At 45.4% G+C, this 20,934-nt stretch overlaps 1 protein-coding gene across 2 annotated transcripts in view; it reads left to right on the top strand.

Moving 5' to 3' along the window:
- Nucleotides 1-338: 338 nt before the first annotated feature.
- The window catches only part of PRPF18 (pre-mRNA processing factor 18), a 47,139-nt gene continuing 26,543 nt past the window's right edge, over nt 339-20,934 (top strand). The window contains exons 1-4 of one of the 2 annotated variants that reach the window (XM_040413156.1): nt 339-483; nt 3,034-3,111; nt 3,209-3,235; nt 13,535-13,639. In XM_040413156.1, the coding sequence (XP_040269090.1) occupies nt 418-483; nt 3,034-3,111; nt 3,209-3,235; nt 13,535-13,639 (276 nt within the window). In that variant the 5' untranslated portion in view covers nt 339-417. The remainder of the gene's footprint in view (nt 484-3,033; nt 3,112-3,208; nt 3,236-13,534; nt 13,640-20,934) is intronic. The other variant, XM_040413157.1, reaches the window with a different exon arrangement.

Genomic DNA, 20,934 nt, shown 5'->3' with positions numbered 1-20,934 from the left:
TTTCCCCCTCACGTGACCTAAACCTCCAGGGAGCCCATACACTGTACTCCACTACCAACATACAAAGTACTGCTTCCTGTGGACGGGACCCGAGGATCACATGACTACTCAAGGTCAGCTGACTGTAAAGGCTGCTCTTCAACTCACATCCAGCGCACGCCTAGCGTGTCACCATATTAACCCTCTCATTAGAGGCTTGCAGTACTAATGGCGACCACACGAGACATGCGCACTACTGTTCGCCATCATAAGCATACGTATAGTGTTTGTGAGCGCACTGACCACTGCTGGAGGCCGCTAGGACCCAGTACTCTCCACAGCAGATAAGGGGCGGGGCGAGCAGTACAGTCTCTTCCGCTGTAAACAGGAAGTGCGGTGCTGGTGCCCGGAGTGCTGTGCAGTTGGTGCCCGGCCGGAATGGACATTCTGAAGGCTGAGATAGCGCGGAAGAGGAAGCAGCTGGAGGAGAAGGAGCTGGTCGGGGTGAGGCGCTGCCTAGGTGGCCATCGTTACAGGCCAATGTGCTGTCAGGTGTCCACTCTGTGATAAGTTCAAGAGTTCAGATGCCCTGCGCCTTTCCTGTGGGTTCCTGCAGTTATGTGCACTGTTCACATTAGGGGGGGGGGTGGTGTTCTTAAAGCTGTTGTCACACCTCAAACATTGTGTCAGATAGGTGCTGGTCCGTATCTAGCTCACTGCACATGTTCATTTCTATGGGAGTGCGGGCTCAGTTTAGTAGCAAAATCCCATCACACCCCCAAATCAGACCCTCATCACACCCCCAAATCAGACCCTCATCACACCCCCAAATCAGACCCTCATCACACCCCCAAATCAGACCCTCATCACACCCCCAAATCAGACCCTCATCACACCCCCAAATCAGACCCTCATCACACCCCCAAATCAGACCCTCATCACACCCCCAAATCAGACTCCAAGCTCCATCAGCCTCAGATCAGACCCCCCCAGCCTAGATCAGCCTCCAATTGCACCCCCCAGCCTATATCAGCCGCCAATTGCACCCCTCAGCCTCCATTAGCCTCTCCTACCTCTATCAGCCTCAGAGCAGACTCTCCTCCCAGCCTCCATTAGCCTTAGATCAGCCACCTATCAGACTCAGATCGGACCACCCAGCCCCCATCAGCGTCAGATCAGACATTACAAAAAAAAAAGTATGGCACTACAAATCCACCGCTCGCTGCACTGCTTGTTTCGGGTCTCTTTGTGACCTCAGGGCACAGTGCAGAACAAGGCCTGGAAGAAGACCAGGGAAAGGTGAGTACCGCCAGCCCAGCACCTCCCACTTGCTGATGACTGCTTCTATAAGGGAAGCGGTCATTAGCATTTTGACTATAAGATGCCTTGCCACTGGCGTCTTATAGTCTGAAAAATATGGAAACATTTTTTTCAATATATATATATATATATATATATATATATATTATATATTTTTTTTAAATATTACATTCCAAAATCATAACCATAAATATGGTATTGCTGTAATTGTACAGACCCGCAGGATAAAGGTAATAGGGGTCATTTATCAAAGACCAGTCTTTGATACCCCCTGCTCCACCAGAGGGTGTGTTTAATTTAGGACGAGGCACAGGCCTTGTTATAAATTGGGCGGATCCTCGAGCAGTCTGTGCCCCTAAACTGCTCCAGCCCCTAGCTGAGTAGATCTCAGTCTTCAGTCACACCAGTAAACAATCTTCACAGAGCAGCTGATAATGGCCGTCTGATATCCTCTGCTGCAAAGGAGGAAGAACGAGGCAGATTTTCTACATAATATGATAATAGTGAAAGAGCTGCTGGGCTATTAGACTAAACTTTAAAGGGGTTCTCCAGCAATTTAAAAAATGAAAATACTTAAATATTATTGTATAATAAATATATTCACAAATACTTTTCATTAGTTAGAGTGGCGTGTTTTGTCTGGGGAGCAATCACTAGGAGAAATAAAATGGCCGCCTATCAGTACACACCGAACCTGTACTAATCACACAGGACATGTTACTTCACAACACTGAGCTAAAGAGCTGCCTCATCCTCCTCTCTGCTTGTCAGAAATCATGATCCTGAATACAGGTTAATCTCTGTGGTAATGGAGAAGATGAGGAGACATGAGAGGAGGGTGGGGGTAATGAGCAGCAGCACTTGTATGCAGTCTCCATTACCACAGCTCCATATCACCACAGTCTGTCCTGTCCATCCTCTCTGTACTTCATGTCTCCTCATGAACTAAATTCCCCAGAGATTCGGCTAAAGTTCTTATCATCTGTATTCAGGATCATAATCCCTGACAAGTAGAGAACACAGTAGGATGAGGCAGCTCTTTATCTCAGTAATTTGTCCTCCTCTCTGATTAGGACAGGTTTTGTGTCTACTGGTAGGGCAGCGGCCATTTTGTTTCCCCTGATGATTGATCCCCAGACAAAACGAGCAATTATAGCTAATGAAAGGTATTTGAGAATATACTTATAATAAAGTAAGATTTAAGTATTTTCATTTCCTTAATTCCCGGAGAACCCCTTTAAGGGTACCTGCAAACAGGGTACAGTGCATGTATATAACAGAAACTCTTTTTTTTGTTTTTTTGTTGTGCATTTCTGCACACAAAATGCAATTTGTTATTGTAGATTTTGGTGCGAATTAGATGCGGTTTTGCCGCATATGTGAAAAGGGTGAAATGCACACCTAAAACCGCAAGCATAATTGACATGCTGCAGATGTCTAACTTTGCACGGCACAGAAATAAAATCAGTAAAGTGTACATGAGAATTGTCTATTCTCATACAGTTTGCTGGTACTGTATAGCGATGCGGTTTGTCCACACGTAAATCGGCAGGGAAAACACGACGAGGGAAGCAGTTACCTGCCCCCGACACTAATATGGCTGCTTTGTACATGGGACAGCTAGCTGACTGTAGTGACAGGCTGTTTAGGTGTAATGTATTTCTAAGACCATTCCATTATCACACATTACATTTTTTAAGAATGTGTTTTTTTTCTTTCTTTTATATATTTCAGGAAAGTAAGAAGTATTTCAAGCGCAGTGAACTTGCTGAAAAAGAAAGGGAGGCTTACTTTGAGAGATGTGGCTTCCAGGTATAAATGTCTTGCTTCCGTAAATCCCATTCCTGTCTTGTCTTCCTGTCCCGTTTTAATATAAGATTTCTCTTTATTCGTCTGTCACAACTGTTAGCCTTTAAGTGAGAAGCCAACACAAAAGGTAGGATTTGGGAATGCATGCTTTACATCCGGGTACATTTTCCAAATGGTTTCCAGTTCTAGTTGACTTTTCTAGAAGGCAAACCATTTTGAAAATGGCTGCTGTCGGTAGTGTGCTTTCATTTGGCTTAAGGCGCTGAGCATGTGATGTCTTGATGTGCCTGGCAGCATTTACTAGGACACTAGGTCAACTAAATTCCGCTACGTCAAGACCACTTCAAGTAAGTTTGTTAGAAAAATAATATTTATCATTTGGCACATTTTAAAAAAAATCTTACACTTTGTGGCTTACCTAATAACCACATGGGGTGTGCAGATTGTCGCCCTTTTTTATAGCATGCCATAATACAGTACTTCTTTTTTAAGACTGCCTCATTTGTCTTCCTTGCTGAGCACCCTGGGTGCCGTTCACATCAATGCTAATGATTTCCACTGTGTTGCTAAGTTAAAAAAAAAGCCCTTACTTAAGGGTCCATTCACACGTCCGCAAAATGGGTCTGCATCCGTTCCGCAATTTTGTGGAACAGGTGCGGACCCATTTATTTTCAATGGGGCCGGAATGTGCTGTCCGCATCCGCATTTGCGGATCCGCACTTTCCGTTCAACAAAAAAATAGAACATGTCCTAATCTTGTCCACAATTGTGGACAAGGAAAGGCATTTTCTATGAGAGTGCAAAATGCGGAACGCACAATGCCGGTGTCCGTGTTTTGCAGATCCGCAAAACACATACGGATGTGTGAATGGACCCTAAAGAGGACTTTTCATAGATTTTTTTTATTTTTTTTTAACGTTTAAGTTTACTTAAATACCTTTCCTTGCCAGCTGTTTTCCCCGCCTAGTATGTTAATACTGAGCATCGATACAGGGAGGATTTGACGCCAGGGTTCCTTCTCCCTGGCTGTGACGCTCTCCGCTGTGAATAAACTGCGTCACAGCCAGGGAGAAGGAGACGCCCATTGAGAAACCCTGGCGTCTCCTCCTACCTGTACCGATGCTCAGTATTAAAGGGGTTGTCCGGGTTCTTTCGCCTATGACAGCACCCCTGGAGAGACCGCCTCCTCCTCCGGACAGGAAACAGGAACCAGAACCGCCTTTTAAAAGAGGGATCCTCCTCTCTAGCTTCAATTCTGTTTCCTGTCCTAAGAGGCAGGAGAAAATAAGAGCTGTTCTAGAGCTGCGTGGGCCCCGGCAATTGATGCGGTGAGGAGGGTTACCCCGGGCGGCGTAAGTCTCCATAGGGAGCTGCTGCTAAAGTCTGGGCTCCAGTCTCTGTCCCTCACCTTCCGCTCCCCTTCCTGGGGCCTGGGGAGTTTTGACTTCTCTGGGATTCCTGCGAACCTCTGCGGTCGTTTTCGCATGTTCTGCCGCCTGCCCGCGTGTGCAACTACTTCCGGGTTCAAGCGGTGGGAGGAAGTCGTCTCTGCGGACTGGAAGCGGAGGGAGCCGGCAGCGCGCGCCGAGGAGAAAAAGCCCAGCCAGCTTACTGCCATGCCAACTGAAGAGCTGGCAGTTTCTCATTCTGGCTGATTGTGATGTGTGAAAGAATAGAGCAGGTTCAGCGCGCTGAGACCACTGAGACCACCAATGATACATCGGGACCAGGGTGGGGTAAGAGGGGTCATTCCCCGGCAGATTTTATTTTTAGTATTGCTCATGGGATCATGTTTGTTTGTGCCTAGGTGTCTAAGGAGTCTTCCAGGAAGACCTCCAGAGCTAAAGAAAGGGGGCGTGCTGTCTGTTAAAAGAAGCTACCTTCTGCATGGGCTAAACCCCTTTGTCAAGCATGTGTCAGTTAATGGAAGAGGAAGCTCCATTTTTGATGCGCAGCATAAAGCAGATGATCAAGGATGAGGTCAGAGAGTCGGTTAGCGGATTGATTAAATACCGCCCCAGTACTTCTGCTGCTGCATCTAAAGATTCCCCCTCCAGTGACAGCGATATCCTTTCTCCCTCGCCTATGACAGCACCCATGGAGAGGCCGCCTCCTACTCCTCAGGACAGGAAACGGGAACCAGAAACCCCTTTAAAAGAGGGACCACCCTCTCTCCACCTCCAGTTCTGTTTCCTGTCCTAAGGGGACAGGAAGTAGTCGGAAACCGTCAATAGATGGAGCTGCGGCGCCCCAACTATCTGAAAGTGTGTAGGAGGTCTTACCCATGCGGCTTCTCCCTCCTCCCTGCTCCTTCTCTGCCCAGGGGGGTGTTTTTACCTTCCTGGCGCTGCGGACCTCTGCGCGGGGGGGAGCTGGTGTGCGCGCCCGTGTGAGAAAAGCCCAGTTCCTCCATTTGGAAAGATCCAGTGTCTGAACATGGAGCAGTCTCAGCGCGCTGAAGCTACTGAAACCACCAATGATACAGCGGTACCGTGGTGGGGTAAGAGGGGTGATTCCCCCCCCCCCCCCATGTGCATGTGGTTGTTTACTCATGGCGGTCATCCTCTGTATCTAAGGAGTCTAGGAAGGTCTCCAGATCTAAGGACAAGGGCTGTGCTATATGTAAAAATAAACTACCCTCTGCCTGGGCAAAGCTTCTTGGTGGAGGAAGCTCCGTCTCTGTTGGGCAGAATCAAGCAGATGATCCGGGAAGAGGTTAAGGAGTCGGTTAGCGGTCTGCTAAAAAGCCACCCTATTACCTCTGCAGCTGCATCAAATATCCCGTCTAGCGACAGTGATGTTCTTTCTGGATTGAAGGAAGAGGGAGAATGTTTTTCATCAAATGACTCCTCTGATGAGGAAGCCGCTGGGAAGACCCTTTTTCATACAGAGAACATTAGGTCCCTAGTAATGGTTGTGCGAGCTACTATGGGTTTAGATGACCAAAAGCCAATACAGTCCGTTCAGGACTCTGTTTGAGGGTCTGGGCCATAAAAAAATAAAAATAAAAGTCTTTGATGTACATAAAAATATTCAGGCTGTTATTGCTAAAAAATGGAAAAAAGTTTTTTATTCCCTCCTCTGTGAAACGTAAATACCCCCTTGAGGAGGAGGTGACTGCCTCTTGGGATAGAGCCCCTAAGCTAGATGCCCCTGTGGCAAAAATAGCTAAAAAATGTGCTTCCATTTGAGGATATGGGTTCTCTAAAGGACCCAATGGATAGAAGGGCAGACATCTATTTAAAGGATAACTGTCATATTTATTAATTTTTTGCTAAAGTGTAGGGCAAGTGATAGGTTTTTTGCAATAGACTTTATTTAGCCAAAACGTTTATTTTTGGTAGAAAACTGGGGCTGAAATGGCCCTTAGCAGCATTCTTCAAACGAGCGTTGCTAAAGGCCATCCGTCTCCTATTAGAAAAGGGGAGATGGCCCTGTGCAGACGCTGTGCTTCCCTGGGAGACGGAAGGCTGGGCACAGAAGTCTTAGGAGTTAAAATTACATTTATATTCCCCCTTTCTATGCAATCTAATGCTCCGTTACATTCACTGACCTGCGATCCCTGTGATAATAATTCATGAAGCAGCAGCCGGCTCACTGCGCACAGTGCTTCTACTTCCGGCGGCTGCTTCATGAATTATTATCACAGGGATCGCAGGTCAGTGAATGTAACGGAGCATTGCCCAGCCTTCTGTCTCCCAGGGAAGCACGGGAGGCAGAAGCACAGTGTCTGCACAGCCCGTCTCCCCTGTTCTAATAGGAGACGGATGGCCCTTAGCAACGCTCATTTGAAGAGTGCTGCTAAGGGACATTTCAGCCCCAGTTTTCTACCAAAAATAAACGTTTTGGCTAAATAAAGTCTATTGCAAAATTGTTACCTATCACTTGCCCTACACTTTAGCAAAAAAAAAAAAATATGACCGTTCTCCTTTAAAGAAAAATTGGGAAACCTCGGCGGCAGCCTTTAAACCAGCTATTGCCGCTACTTTGGTAGCTAGATCCCTTAAGGCATGGATGAAGGAGTTGGAGGATCACATTCAAGGGGGTACCCCTAGGGAGCAGTTGTTATCCTCTTTTCCTACTTTTTATAATGCCCTAGATTTTATGGCGGATGCTTCGGCCGACTCCCTAAGATTATCAGCCAGGGCTTCCGCTTTATTCAATTCTGCCCATAGAGCTATCTGGTTGAAAAGCTATAGCGGAGATGCTGGCTCTAAGGCTAGGCTTTGTGGCATTCCGTGTCAAGGGGAATTCTTATTAGGCCCGGTCCTCGACGATCTTCTTGAAAAGGCCTCTGATAAAAAGAGGGGTTTAACTTCCATCAGTCAGCCACCTAAAAAATCTTTCCGCTCCAAGTTTAACAGGGAAGTTTTCAGGGGAAGAGAAAGATCTAGACAATATACAAGAGCTGCAAAAAAGTCAAAGGGGTTTCTTTTTTCCGGGGCAGAGGCCTCAAAAAAGCAGCCCAAATGACGCCAGGCCTCCAGTGGGTGGTCGTCTGTTTCACTTTTCAAGTCAGTGGCAAAAAATCTCCAACAGCCCATGGATAAATGCTATTATCAAAGAGGGCTTAAAATAAAATTTTCAGAGGCTTCCAGAAGAAAGATTTGTGTTGACAGACTATCGTGCAGACCCCGCAAGGCAGGCAACCATTATTTCAGAGGTTTATTCCCTATTAGCAAAAAAAGGTATTGGTGGAGGTTTCAAAGCAAGAAGAGGCAAGAGGAATTTACTCAACTCTTATTCTTGTAAAAAAGCCGAATGGTTCTTTTCGTACCATAATAAACTTAAAATTTCGGAACTAGGGATCGACCGATATTGATTTTTTAGGGCCGATACCGATAATTTGTGAACTTTCAGGCCGATAGCCGATAATTTATACAGATATTCTGGTAATTTTCATTTTTGGAAAAAAATAAAAATTCCTACACAAATCTGCTGAAAATGAATGTTTATTGTTAACGTGTATTTTTTTATTTATTTTTATTTTTTAAATCTTTCTTTCATTTATACTTTAATATTTTTAATTAATTAATTTATTTACTAACTTTTAGCCCCCTTATGGACTAGAACCCTTGTCCTATTCACCCTGATAGATCTCTATCAGGGTGAATAGGAGCTCACACTGTCCCTGCTGCTCTGTGCTTCGTGCACACAGCATCAGGGATGTTACCATGGCAGCCAGGGCTTTAATAGCGTCCTGGCTGCCATGGTAACCGATCGGAGCCCCAGGCTTACACTGCTGGGGCTCCGATCGGAGGAGCAGGGGAGAGGGGATCCTGTGGCCACTGCCACCAATGATTAATACTGGGGGGGGGGGGTTGGGGGGCGCACTGCGCCACCAATGATTAATACTTGGGGGTTTGGGGGGGTGCACTGCGCCACCAATGATTAATACTGGGGGGTTTGGGGGGGGGGCGCACTGCGCCACCATTGAAGAGAAATCTCTCATTAATTCATATACAGGAGGCGGGAGCTGGCTGCAGAATCACATAGCCGGCTCCCAAGGGGTTAACTACCGCAGATCACAGCTATTGCTCATAGAGGTCGGGAGCCGGCTATGTGATTCTGCAGCCAGCTCCCGCCTCCTGTTCAATTTGAATGAATGAGTAAGTCAAAATCATTGGTGGCGCAGTGGCCACAGCCCCTCCCCTCCTCTTGTCTTCTCTCCTGTCCATGGCGGCAGCAGCATCACAGGGGGAGGAGACCCCGCTTCCTTCTCCCCTGTGCTGCTGAGGGAACACGGAGAGCGCTGAGAGCAGCGCGTTCTGTGTTCCCAATACGTTATCGGAATATCGGCAAAATAGATGCCGATACCGATAACTGTCAAAATACTGAATATCGGCCCATAATATCGGTAAAACCGATAATCGGTCGATCCCTAGTCTGAACCGTTTTTTGGTGTACGGAAATTTTCTGATGGAATCCATCAGGTCAGCAGTGAACTACCTCTTCCAAGGTTGTTACATGGCCACAGTGGATCTCAGGGATGCTTATTATCATGTTCACCGCCAAAAGTTTTTGAGAGTAGCAGTTCCCTTAGAGAGCGGTATTATGCATGCCCAATTTCAGACTGTCTCAGGCCCCAAGGGTTTTTATGAAGATCATTGCAGTCTCAATGTCTCAAGACAGCTTCGTTTTCCGTGGTAGAATTGGCCCAATATCATTCAAGAATTCTCCAGCTTCAGATTCTACAGGAATGGGACAAATGTATTCTCTCTCTGGATTCGGAAATCTCTCGATCACCTGGACTCTGAGCTCCTAGAGGTGGTAGATTGATTTAGAGAATATACAAAGAGGAGTCCTGTGGAGAAGAGATGCGGTTCTTCCTTTAACGACGGATGCGAGTACATCCGGTTGGGGAGCCCATGTGGAGTCCCTTCTGTTGCAGGGAAGCTGGGACAGCAGAGCTTTATCCCAGTCTCACAATTTCAGGTTGTTAAATGCGTTCAGGTTAGCCCTGGTACAGAGTCTTCCCGTTATCAGGGGCAGAAATGTAAAGATCTACTCTGACAACACGACAGCTGTAGCCTATATCAATCGGCAGGGAGGTACAAGGGCTCAGGGCCTCATGTCTCTTACCCATCAGATATACAGTCTGGCAGAAGCTTCTCTATCATCTCTTTCTGCGGTGCATCTAAAGGGCTCGCACAATGTGAAAGCGGACTTCCTCAGTTGTCATCATCTAAGCCAGGGAGAGTGGTCCCTAGAACAAAATGTTTTCAACCAGGTCACAGCATTATGGGGGATTCCGGAGATAGATCTCTTTGCCACCAGATCGAACAGAAAGGTAGAGGTTTTCTATTCCCTATATCCGGGGGAATATCCGAGAGCAGTGGACGCATTGGCTCAATATTGGAGGCAGGGCCTTCTCTATGCCTCCCCCCCCCCTTCCCTCTCTAAAAATGTTACCGAGGGTTCTCAAAAAGATCAGAGAGGAGGAAGCCAGTGTAATAGTTATAGCCCCCTTCTGGCCGCAGAAAGAAGCTAACACTGAGAATGAGAATGAATCAGAGTTCCAGTACCTAGAATGCTGAAACACCGCCGACCGCATGCTGCACAGCGCAGCCGGCGTGTCTATCAGGGAGGAGGGGCTGGAGGCCGGCCTCTAGTTTTGTAATGGCAGCGGGGCCCGGTGCAGTCACTGTATTCTATTGCACCGGGCCCCGCTCACTGTACTAATCGTATCTACTGTAACTGCAGGCAATGTTTAACTATAGATATGTTCGATCCAGCACTGAGCAGCCTGTACTTACGATCATAGCAGGCAGGAGGGTGGGCGGGCACTGGCAGCGTAACTTCCTACGTCACGTGCCTGCTCCACCCACTTTATGAATGAAGCAGGCGGCGCAGGCACGTGACGTAGGAAGTTAAGCTCTCAGTACCCACCTGCCCGCCCAGCCTCCTGCCTCCAGCCTGCTTTGATCGTAAGTACAGGCTGCTCAGTGCTGGATCAAACATATGTATAGTTAAACATTGCCTGCCTGCAGTTACAGTAGATACGATTAGTACAGTGAGCGGGGCCCGGTGCATTAGAATACAATGACTGCACTGGGCCCCCGCTGCCATTTAAAAACTAGTGTAGATGCCAGCCCCCACCCCCTGTATTGGGGGTAATTCACAGTGGCTGACACTGTTATGGGGGGGGATCTGTGGATGTCAAATAGCATAAGATGCTATTTATCTGTCATCCACAGATCCCCCCCCCCCCCCATATCAGTGTCATGCCATCCACAGATGCCCCCCATAACAGTGCCATCCACAGATGCCACCATTAGTTCAAAGCCCACCAAAAGCACACCTTTTGGTTAAAAATATTTTTTTTCTTATTTTCCTCCTCAAAAATCTAGGTGCGTCTTATGGGCCGGTGCGTCTTATAGGGCGGAAAAATACGGTACCTTCTAATGAACGTCTTTCCTCTGGCCGTAAGGTGCTACAGGCTGTTGACCTGCCCAAGATAGGATTCTTGCCTATTCTCCAGGGGTGCTGGAGGGCAAAGGCATTTTCTGGAGTTCCGGTGACATACCGGGCTCTCCATGGGGCTGCCACGCGGAGGCTTCCGCCCAGCAGTTAGCCCGGTGTCGTCACCGTCACTTATGGGCGGGCTTTAGCGCTGCCCTAGCCTGTAAAATGGCTAGGGCAGCGCTAAAGCCCGCCCATCAGAGCCGGTGACGTCACCAAACACACTGCTGGGTGGAAGCCAGGCAGTGTTTTATTGTAAATAAAAGAGCCCTTGCCCTGCGCGATCCTGCGCAGGGCAAGGGAGAGCATAGGAGCATGAAATGCTCCAATGCTAGCATCCGAGGGGCTGCCTGGGTGAAATTATGGGTAGGTCTGGGTTCAGCAGGGTGACAGCATCAGCGGAGGGTACCCGGCAAGGAAAGTTATTTAATTAAACTAAAAAAAGAAAATCTATGAAAGGTCCTCTTTAAGTGTAGCTGTAGTGGGACTCGTATATCTTCAGAAAGGGGCTCCCAAAGTGAAGGAGAGCACACTGCTCCTGCTAGTAATAAAGGCACCCGTATTAAAGAATGCGCTCACTTGTCCACATCTTGAAGAAGAGAATCTGCAGCAACTGCCTTGCATTTTTGTGAGGGCAATAAAGCGAAGTATAATTTCTGGAGTTTTTTCCGCAATCTACTAAAGGTGGTTTCATCATTGGATGCAATACTGTAACAGAATTATGGAAGAGAATGTACATTTCAACATTTATTTGTTAGTATTGTGAGGTTTGTTATATATACTGTAGCTTGTTTAGCATTTTCATACAACTAGTGACCAAAGCCTCCATCATGGGTCTTTGAAGACCATTTTTATCCAATGTATATGCGCGCCATTTTTTTATTTTTTTTTTAAATATTGCACAAGGTGTAACTAAAATGCTTTTTTTTTTTTTAAAGTGTATCCCCCTTCTGTCATGGTCACATAGTTATAGTTTCTATGGTTGGGGCTAGAAGCTGTTGTGTGGGTTAGTGGTGGCATTGTTTTTTTTTTTTTTTTCTAATTTTGTCTCGTCTTTATTTTATTTTATACATTGCCCCAGTTGCAGGAAGAATACATCCTCTGGGGCCTCACTGCAGAGCTGATCTGTGTCAGCTAAGACCCAACAGATTGTACAGTCACCAGGACCAGGTGATCACGTGACCACTGGGACAGGAAAAGGAAGCATCATGGCCGCTTCCTGATCCGTATGCATAGCGCTCATTGAGCGCTGTGCACACAGTGATAGAGAAGGAAGGAACGGTAATAAACCTTCTCTGTCGCTGAGAACTGCCTTCCTGCAGCTGCTAACACTGCATGGACTGTCAGAAACCTGCTTGCATTTAAAGTCACCTGGTAATCCGCAAGTGGTTATTTATTTAACTAAATTTATATAACGGCTTCGATCAGTTCCTAGTGTTAAAAAAAATAATATTAAGAGCTAAATTTTCTTCTCTTCAACAAGTGTTAACACAGAGGCAAATGGTTCTGCCGAGCCTTAGCACTGCCATGACTCTGGAATGCGGCATACAAAGGTTGAATGATGCAGTGCTATTTTTCAGTCTGCCCAATATGAAGGAAATAATTTATCCCAAACTTAATCCTCTCTTCTGTATTGATGCTCGGTGGTCATCTATTTTCCTTTGCTTTATATAGTGGCAACCTATGCTGCAGCTCTGTACAGAAGTTATCTTACAGTCACAGCACATACCATTACTAGTGATCTCTAGGTAGGAACATGCAAACTGTCTATTCATGCCCTTTCACCCCCAAGCATGTAACATCATCATGGCATATGAAAAAGCCGAGTCACACTGCTGGCCATGTGGGCACTGACTTCAAAGCTGTGCCGTGGTGCAGGGTCGCCCTGCCAGTGTGAGGGACGCAGGTTCTGTCGCATTTATCTGCATGCACGCTAACTGCATTCAATTCGTCACACTTTTTTTATTAGCATACACTATAACCCAAAAATTTGCTAGTGGACCAGCACCCACTAAGAAGAACCTCATTCTGCCAGTTCAGGAGCTGGGTGCTCTTTAGTTTTCTTTGTCAGCCTGCATAAGTGGTTTGAGCTCATTGGCTAAAAGGGTTTGACCTATTGCATTTTATGTGTTTCGACCCCCTTGTCTCCTCATCGGGCTCGTGCACCCACTAACGTCTGTTAAGGTTTTAATGGTTCTTTATCAGAAGCCATATTTATGTACAAAGATCTATGGGCCAAATACCTGAGTGTTTGTTTGTATCTTTTTCTCGCATGGGGCATAAATTGGTGAAATATTTAATGTGAATTATCTTTAATAGTGTGTGCATAGCCACTTTGTCTTTTTACTAGGTTTCTGTACTGCAGCATGTGCAGATTTTCAGATATTAATTCTAAGACTGCCTGGAGTTACATGATACGAGTTAGTATGAGTGCATTTTTTTATTTTTTATTTTTTACTATTAGGTTCAAAATACAGATGAAGAAGAAAAGCCGTCAACGTCGAACAATCCTGTACTGGACTTAGAGCTGGCAGAAGAGAAATTGCCTATGACTCTGTCTAGGCAGGAGGTGAGCTAGATTTACACACAAAAATTTGAAATTAAAAGGGTTTTCTGAGATTTTTTTTAATTTTTAATTTTTTTTACTGATGACTAGCGATCAGGGGTGTAACTAACATAGTGGCAGACCATGCGACTGCTATGGGGCCCAGGGCAAGAGGGGGATCATCTCCTCTTCTACTGGAGGGTGAAAACTTGGTCAAGACTCGACCCTCTAAAGGAACAACTTTTAGCAAATGACAGTGGAAAGAAATGGCCCAAGGGTCATTGAAAGGGGTTTATGTGGAGGGGCCTGGTTTGATCCTTGCTATGGGGCCCTTACTTCTCTATGTACGCCACTGCTAGTGATCCTAATTTCACTATAAATTCGGTTCACAGCGACGCCGAATTTCCTCGTGCTTCATGGTATTGAATCGATTTACCCTGAAATAGTGTAAAAAAAAAAAAAATCATGCCTGATCCATTTGCTCGCAATGGGCCGACCACTGCCATCTTGCTTGAAGATCTCACACAAAATCCTGTGCGCGGTGACATATGACGTCACCACTGGCCACGTGAGATTTCACGCCACATCTTCAAGCAAGATGGTGGCGACCGGCCCATCGCAAGTAAATGGATCAGGTATGTTGTGTGTTTTTTTTTTTTTTTTTTTTTTTTTTTGACACTCATTTATATCAGATGCCGCGATCATGTATGAATGTGGCATCTGAGGTGTACAATCACAGGGAGCGGCGCAATCGCCGCTCCCCGTCATTGCACCCGCTACTTACAAAGAAATGCGTGAAGCAAATTTTTTTGTAAAATTTGCAAAGTGGGCAAATCAAACTTTTGAATAATTCGCTCATCACTACTGAGGACCTATCCTCTAGATAGGTCATCAGTTTCCAATTGGTGGGGGTAGGACACCCGGGACCTCCGCTGATCAGCTGTTTTGAGAAGGCACTAGCGCTCCTGTCAGTGCCACAGCCTTCTCCATGCTTACCAAGCATAGTGCTGTACATTGTATAACAGCTGTGCTTAGTATGGTGCTCAGCCCTGTTCCAGAGGATAGGTCAGCAGTTTAAAAAAATCTCGAAAAAACTTCTTTAAATAATAATCATTTTGTGACTTGAACCTTCTTGTTAGATTGTGTGAACACTGTTCATAGGGGACGAAAGCCCTTAAACTTTCAAGATTTCTGATACTTGATCTATGGACCTATGAAAGTACCTGGGTTTCCACATCCACAATATTGCTGTAAGGGATTAAGCCTGGCATGTACAGACCAGTTTCTCCATTTTTACGTTGATGTGGTTCTCCTATGGAGCTTGTAACCGCTCTCCAACAATAACAGCGTGGTTACTTAGTCAGCTGGTTGCGTTCAGCATGGCTGTGGAAAAATCTCCTCTGCTTTTAATAAGGCTACATTCACACGAACGTATTTTGTTTCCGTGCCCGTTCTGTTTTTTTTTGTGGACCATAAGCAGAACCATTCATTTCAATGGGTCCGCAAAAAATGCAGACAGTACACCATGTGCTATCCGCATCCGTATGTCCGTTCTGTAGCCCTGCAAAAAAAAAAACAGAACATGTCCTATTCTGGTCCATTTTGCGGACAAGGCTAGACAATGTTACAATGGATCCGCAAAAAAAAATGCCATATGGACGCCATTCTTTTTTTTTTTTTTGTGGATCCGCAATTTGCGGACTGCAAAACACAGTTATGTGAATGTAGCCTGAGCTGCAGTATTTCCCCGGACAGCAGTATCCATAGTTGTTATCTTAGCTAAAAGTGCGCTGCGAATTTCAAGTGCATTTGCTAACTTGTAAAAGCTTATATTATTGTCTAAAATTAAATGGATGGCAAAATGACGTTTTTTCTCCTTTCGAAGTCAAATGGAGTATGAAACATGTTTACATTGTCATCAAACACCATTACGGGTTGTGCTGAACAATTTAGGTCGTATATAATTACACATTTCTGAGTTTACAATTCATCAGTGTGAGTTTAATTTGGAGTTGGCGCTATATAGTCACTTTGCTGCCAATACTGTAGAAATTGTATTTTTCGTACCGATAATTGTAGTAGAACGTAAGCATTTCAGATCTGCACTTCATCATTGCTGAACGCTAATAAACGCCAATCCGCTGTCATCCTGAATGGTAATCGGATACGCTGAGATTGGATCAGCAGTTCTATAAAATTGCCTCTGTTAATGGGATGCCTTTAATGAAGTTTGAAGGCTCAGAAGTCGTTGGCTTTAGCGCAGAGAACACAGTGGAGTAAAATGAATATTTCTGTTCGCCAATTAAAGAGTCCTTAACACCAGTCTGTAACACCATTATATATTTCACATAAAACCAGATGAAATCACTCCCTGGCAGCCGCATTGTTTGTTTTAGCTGGCCGTAGCTATTCCTGCTGTTTGAACCTCTCTGCACACTGTGAAGTACGTGTATGTCACAAACGTATGAGAAGTGTATACAGCGACGTGTGGTGGCTGTGTTACACCTGCCGGTGATGGATAACTAGATTCATAGCTGATTCACCCCTCAGATGCCATGGCTAGACAGGCATTATAACGTTTTATAAAAAACCAAAAAGATAAACCTAGTTGGAATTACCATGTCGGTATTAATGTATTGAATTGCGGTAATATTCAAATATAACATCCCAAAATAAAGAATGACCAAAAGGTTCTATGCATCCCAAACTGGCCCCTATAGAAACAACAGCTCACCCCACCAAAAATAAGCCACCATGCGGCGGTCTACAAAAAATAAATAAATAAAAAATGGTATGGTGCCAGAATCTAGTGTCACAATGCAATAAAAAAAATTGTTTGCATTTGTAGCTCCATGTGAACTAGAGCCTGGGCTGTGTTTTTAAGTATAAGCAGATTTATGAAAGGATCTAATGTTGGGTTAATGGTTAAAGGGTTTCTGTCACCCCATTAAACCGTTTTGTTTTTTTTTTCTTTACTAAACATCCCTATAGTGCGATCTCATGATACATAAGCAAATTTATCATTTTGGTTCAGTAGAATTTGCTAAAAATCGATTTTTAAAATATGCTAATTACCTTGCTACCAGCAAGTAGGGCGGCTACTTGCTGGTAGCAGCCGCATCCTCCGATTGTAATGACGCCCCCTCGGCATGCTGATTGACAGGTCCAGGGAAGGGAATCGTTCTCTGCTGGCGCTGTTAGAATTTGAAATCTCGCGCCTGCGCCGTACCTGTCTTCAATCGGCGCAGGCGCACTGAGAGGCGGCCGCTCGCTCGACCGCTCCATCCTCAATGCGCCTGCGTCGATGACGTCATCAAGTACACCCGGAAGAGAAGACGCCGGCATCGCTGGAAGGAGGCGGAGAGTCTGGTGACGTCGCTGGATGCTCGAATCAGGTAAGTATGTACATAATAAGCATGCTGCCACAAAAACCACCAACGAAATGGGAATAAATAATTTTATAAAAATGACAGTTATTAACACTATACCACCAACGATTATTAATAATAAATCTCTTCCGGGTGTACTTGATGACGTCATCGACGCAGGCGCATTGAGGATGGAGCGGTCGAGAGAGCGGCCGCCTCTCAGTGCGCCTGCGCCGATTGAAGACAGGTACGGCACAGGCGCGAGATTTCAAATTCTAACAGCGCCAGCAGAGAACAATTCCCTTTCCTGGCCCTGTCAATCAGCATGCCGAGGGGGCGTCATTACCATCGGAGGATGCGGCTGCTACCAGCAAGTAGCCGCCCTACTTGCTGGTAGCAAGGTAATTAGCATATTTTAAAAATCGATTTTTAGCAAATTCTACTGAACCAAAATGATTAATTTGCTTATGTATCATGAGATCGCACTATACGGAATATTAGTAAAGAAAAAAAAAAAAACGGTTTAATGGGGTGACAGAAACCCTTTAAGCTCTTTTCTTTTCTCTCTGTGCATTTAAAATACCATCAATAAAAGTAAAAATGACCATTCATGAAAGGAGTTCAAAGACTCACTCTTCTGTCTCCCCATCACTTTCCCCTGGATTTGGTTGTATATAGAATAGTGAATTAATTAGAATTTGCAACATGTTCTCTACGCTTCAGCTGTCAGCTGAGCTCTTCTCCTGACCCCTATTGACCGCCATACTTAATGCAGTGTATATACACTGCTCACAAAAAGTTAAAGATATTTGGCTTTTGGGTGAAACGTTAAAAGTTCACGCTACAGTGATATTATATCATGAAAGAAGAGCATTTCAGCAGAAGCATGCAATAGTGGTTTCCTCATCTCAAACGATTTATGTAAACAAAAGCCCCACAAAATATGTCAATGCCTCAGAAACGTATGTGACCTTGAGCATCAATTACAGCTTGACAACGACGTCTCATGTGGTTTACAAGTCGACTTATTGTCTGCTGAGATATGGCATCCCACTCTTCTTGAAGGACGGCCCTCAGGTCATTGCGGTTCTGGGGTACAGAGTTAAGAGCCTCTTCTACATGGCAACTCAGCTGATCCTATAGGTTTTCATTGGGATTCAGGTCTGGAGAAAGTGCAGGCCACTCCATTTGAGGTCCCCCAGTATCCAGCAGCAGTTTCCTAATGATGCAACCTCAATGAGCTGGCACATTACCATCCATGAAGATGAAATTAGGCCTGTGTTGTTAATGCAAAGGCACAATGACCGGATTAATGATGTTATTCAAGTAGTATGGGCTTGTCACTGTACCATTCACAAAGTGTAGGATAATTCTATATTGACTAGGCACACCTGCCCACACTGTAACACCACCAACACCAAAGGCTCCTCTGCTGACAACAGTGGCTGATGCATACTGCTCTCGATGTCTCCAACTCTACGCAGTATGAATTGACTTTCATCAGTGAACAGCACTGAGGCCCACTGGTCTCTCGTTCAGAGTAGATGCTCCCTGGCCCATGCAAGACTAAAACACCTGTGCCTGGTGATGTGGTCTGGTACCCTTGCAGGTCATCTAGCACACAGACCATGCTGATGTAAATGGTTTCCAATGGTCTGACATGACACTTGGGTGCGTCTCACATCCCTTAAAGGGATTCTGTCACCAGATTTAACCCTATTAAGCTAGCTGACATTAGCCATGTGCTAATGTCAGCTAAACCTAACTAGCCTATTCCTACTTTTATCTATGCCCCCATTACGCCAGAAATCGAACTTTTATAATATGTTAATTATCCTCTAGGAGCAGGGAGGGGGGGGGGGGGGCGTTCCTGCTCCTAGAGGCTCCGTTCTCCCACCTTTTGTCGTCTCCCTCCAAGTCCTGATTGACAGGGCCAGGCAGCGCTCACATCTGTCTGCCAGCCCTGTCTTTTGGTGAAATCTTGCGTCGTTCAGTTTTCAGGGCAGGCGCGGTGAGGAAGCTGGCAGCCTGCGAGCGTCTTTCCCTCACCACGCCTGCGCCGAATGCTGAACGGCGCGAGATTTCATAATTGCACAGGGGATGGCAGACAGATGCGAGCGTTGCCTGGCATTAATCATCTGGTTCCGCAGGGATTTGTTCACAATGAAGCATTCATCAGTGTGGCATCTGGCCAAAGGACATCCACTTCTATGCCTTTATGTCTCTTTATCTCTGTTACAACTGATTACACTCGTTAAGTGCTTAGTTGCCACTTTCTTTTGAGAACATCCTGCTTGAAGCCTTGCAATGGCAAGGAACTGCTGATCAATTGTTAGGTTCGTCTTGGTCTCATGATGTCAAAATGTGAACAGCATGGTGAGGAGGACTATTTAAATACCAATTCTAATTGAACCTGGAAATTTATTTGACGATTCATGGATCAAACACCTGTTGTGAATTTTGCTGATAAGCTCCTTGTTAGAGAACAGCAAGTTGTGCAAAAAGTACAGAAACATTGAACAGTTAGACATGTGCATTCAAAAGTTTAGAGAAGGTGACATTAAGTTCATCTGTAAAGGTTAAAGTGCATTTTAGGTTCATCCTGAAATTTCACCCAGAAGCCAAATATCCCTAATTTTTTGTGAGTAGTGTATGTTTTTAATTAGGAGTGGGTTTTAAGCCGTTTCCGGATACATGGTTGTGGCTTATCTCCCCAGGGAACAAAAGGATCCGGCATGTTGAAATCCAACTGGAATAGGGAAAACTGAAGAGAATGGACATACATTTTTGTTTTGTTAAAGGGGTCTTCCTATTATTGTAAAGGCGTATCCCCTGTTCTCAGTATTTGTACTCTGCTGTCTCCAGCAGTCCCATAGGGTGGATGGAACAGCAGCGTGCGTGCATGCATGATCACCGATCCATTGAAACGGGGAACTCGGGGGGAGGGGGCCCCCCCCATCGGTCAGACCCCTATCCTGTGTCTTCATAATGGAACAACTTATATTCATCGTTCATTTGCTCCATAGGTTTGGCATACACATAGGTATAATAAGGAAGTATACCAGCATATATTGTAATTTACTCAGGGTTTTGGAGGCAAACCTATACCAAGAATGTCCTTTAGGCATATGTGTAACAGGTTTGTTTGGATACCAGGCAAAAACAATGTGCCTTATGAGCAGAGATGATTGATGTAAAATGTGAGAGCAGCTGCAAGGAAATCACACTCCCTCTCCTGCTTTCCCAGCCTGTCAGCATATCTCAAATTACATTCAAAGAGCCTGTATCTATAGGGAGAGAAGAGCAGCAGTAATACCCATCAAGCATTGCCACAGCCTCTCTCCTACGAAGCCTTAAAGGGGTTGTCCTGCCATATATAATGATGACCTATTGTCAGGATAGGTCATCAGTATCAGATCGGCGGGGTCCGACACCCGGGACCCCCTTCGATCTGCTGTTTGACAAGGAGTTGTAACTCCATGTGAGCGCTGCTTCCTGGTCATTACACTATGCGTTGCCCCCTTTTGGAGCGGTTGAATAGTGTAATTACAAGTACTCGCTCCATTCACTTGAGTACCTGTCATTACGTTGCACTTCGCATAAAGCGCTGCTCTCCCCTTCAAACAGCTGATGAGCTGGGATGCCGGGTGTCGGACCTCAGGCAATCTGATATTGATGACCTATCCTGACGATAGGTCATCAATGTATTTAACAACTCCTTTAACCTTCCAAAGACAAGTCCTACCAGCATTGCAAGTAATAAAACCCCTGTCGGCAATATGCAGTATGCCCCGAAACCCGTTCAGATGTTTCTCAGTACATGTAGATGTATGAAATCTCCCTTCACATATACTGTGCTTTATAACAGATTTTTGGTGCAGAGTGCCCCCTGATAAAACTGTGACCTATCCTCCATATCTGAACAAACCATTAATGTAGCAGCTTGTCAGT

Source organism: Bufo bufo, chromosome 1, assembly GCF_905171765.1.
Source record: "Bufo bufo chromosome 1, aBufBuf1.1, whole genome shotgun sequence".
Taxonomy (NCBI): domain Eukaryota; kingdom Metazoa; phylum Chordata; class Amphibia; order Anura; family Bufonidae; genus Bufo; species Bufo bufo.
This window is presented reverse-complemented; position numbering and strand designations above follow the sequence as displayed.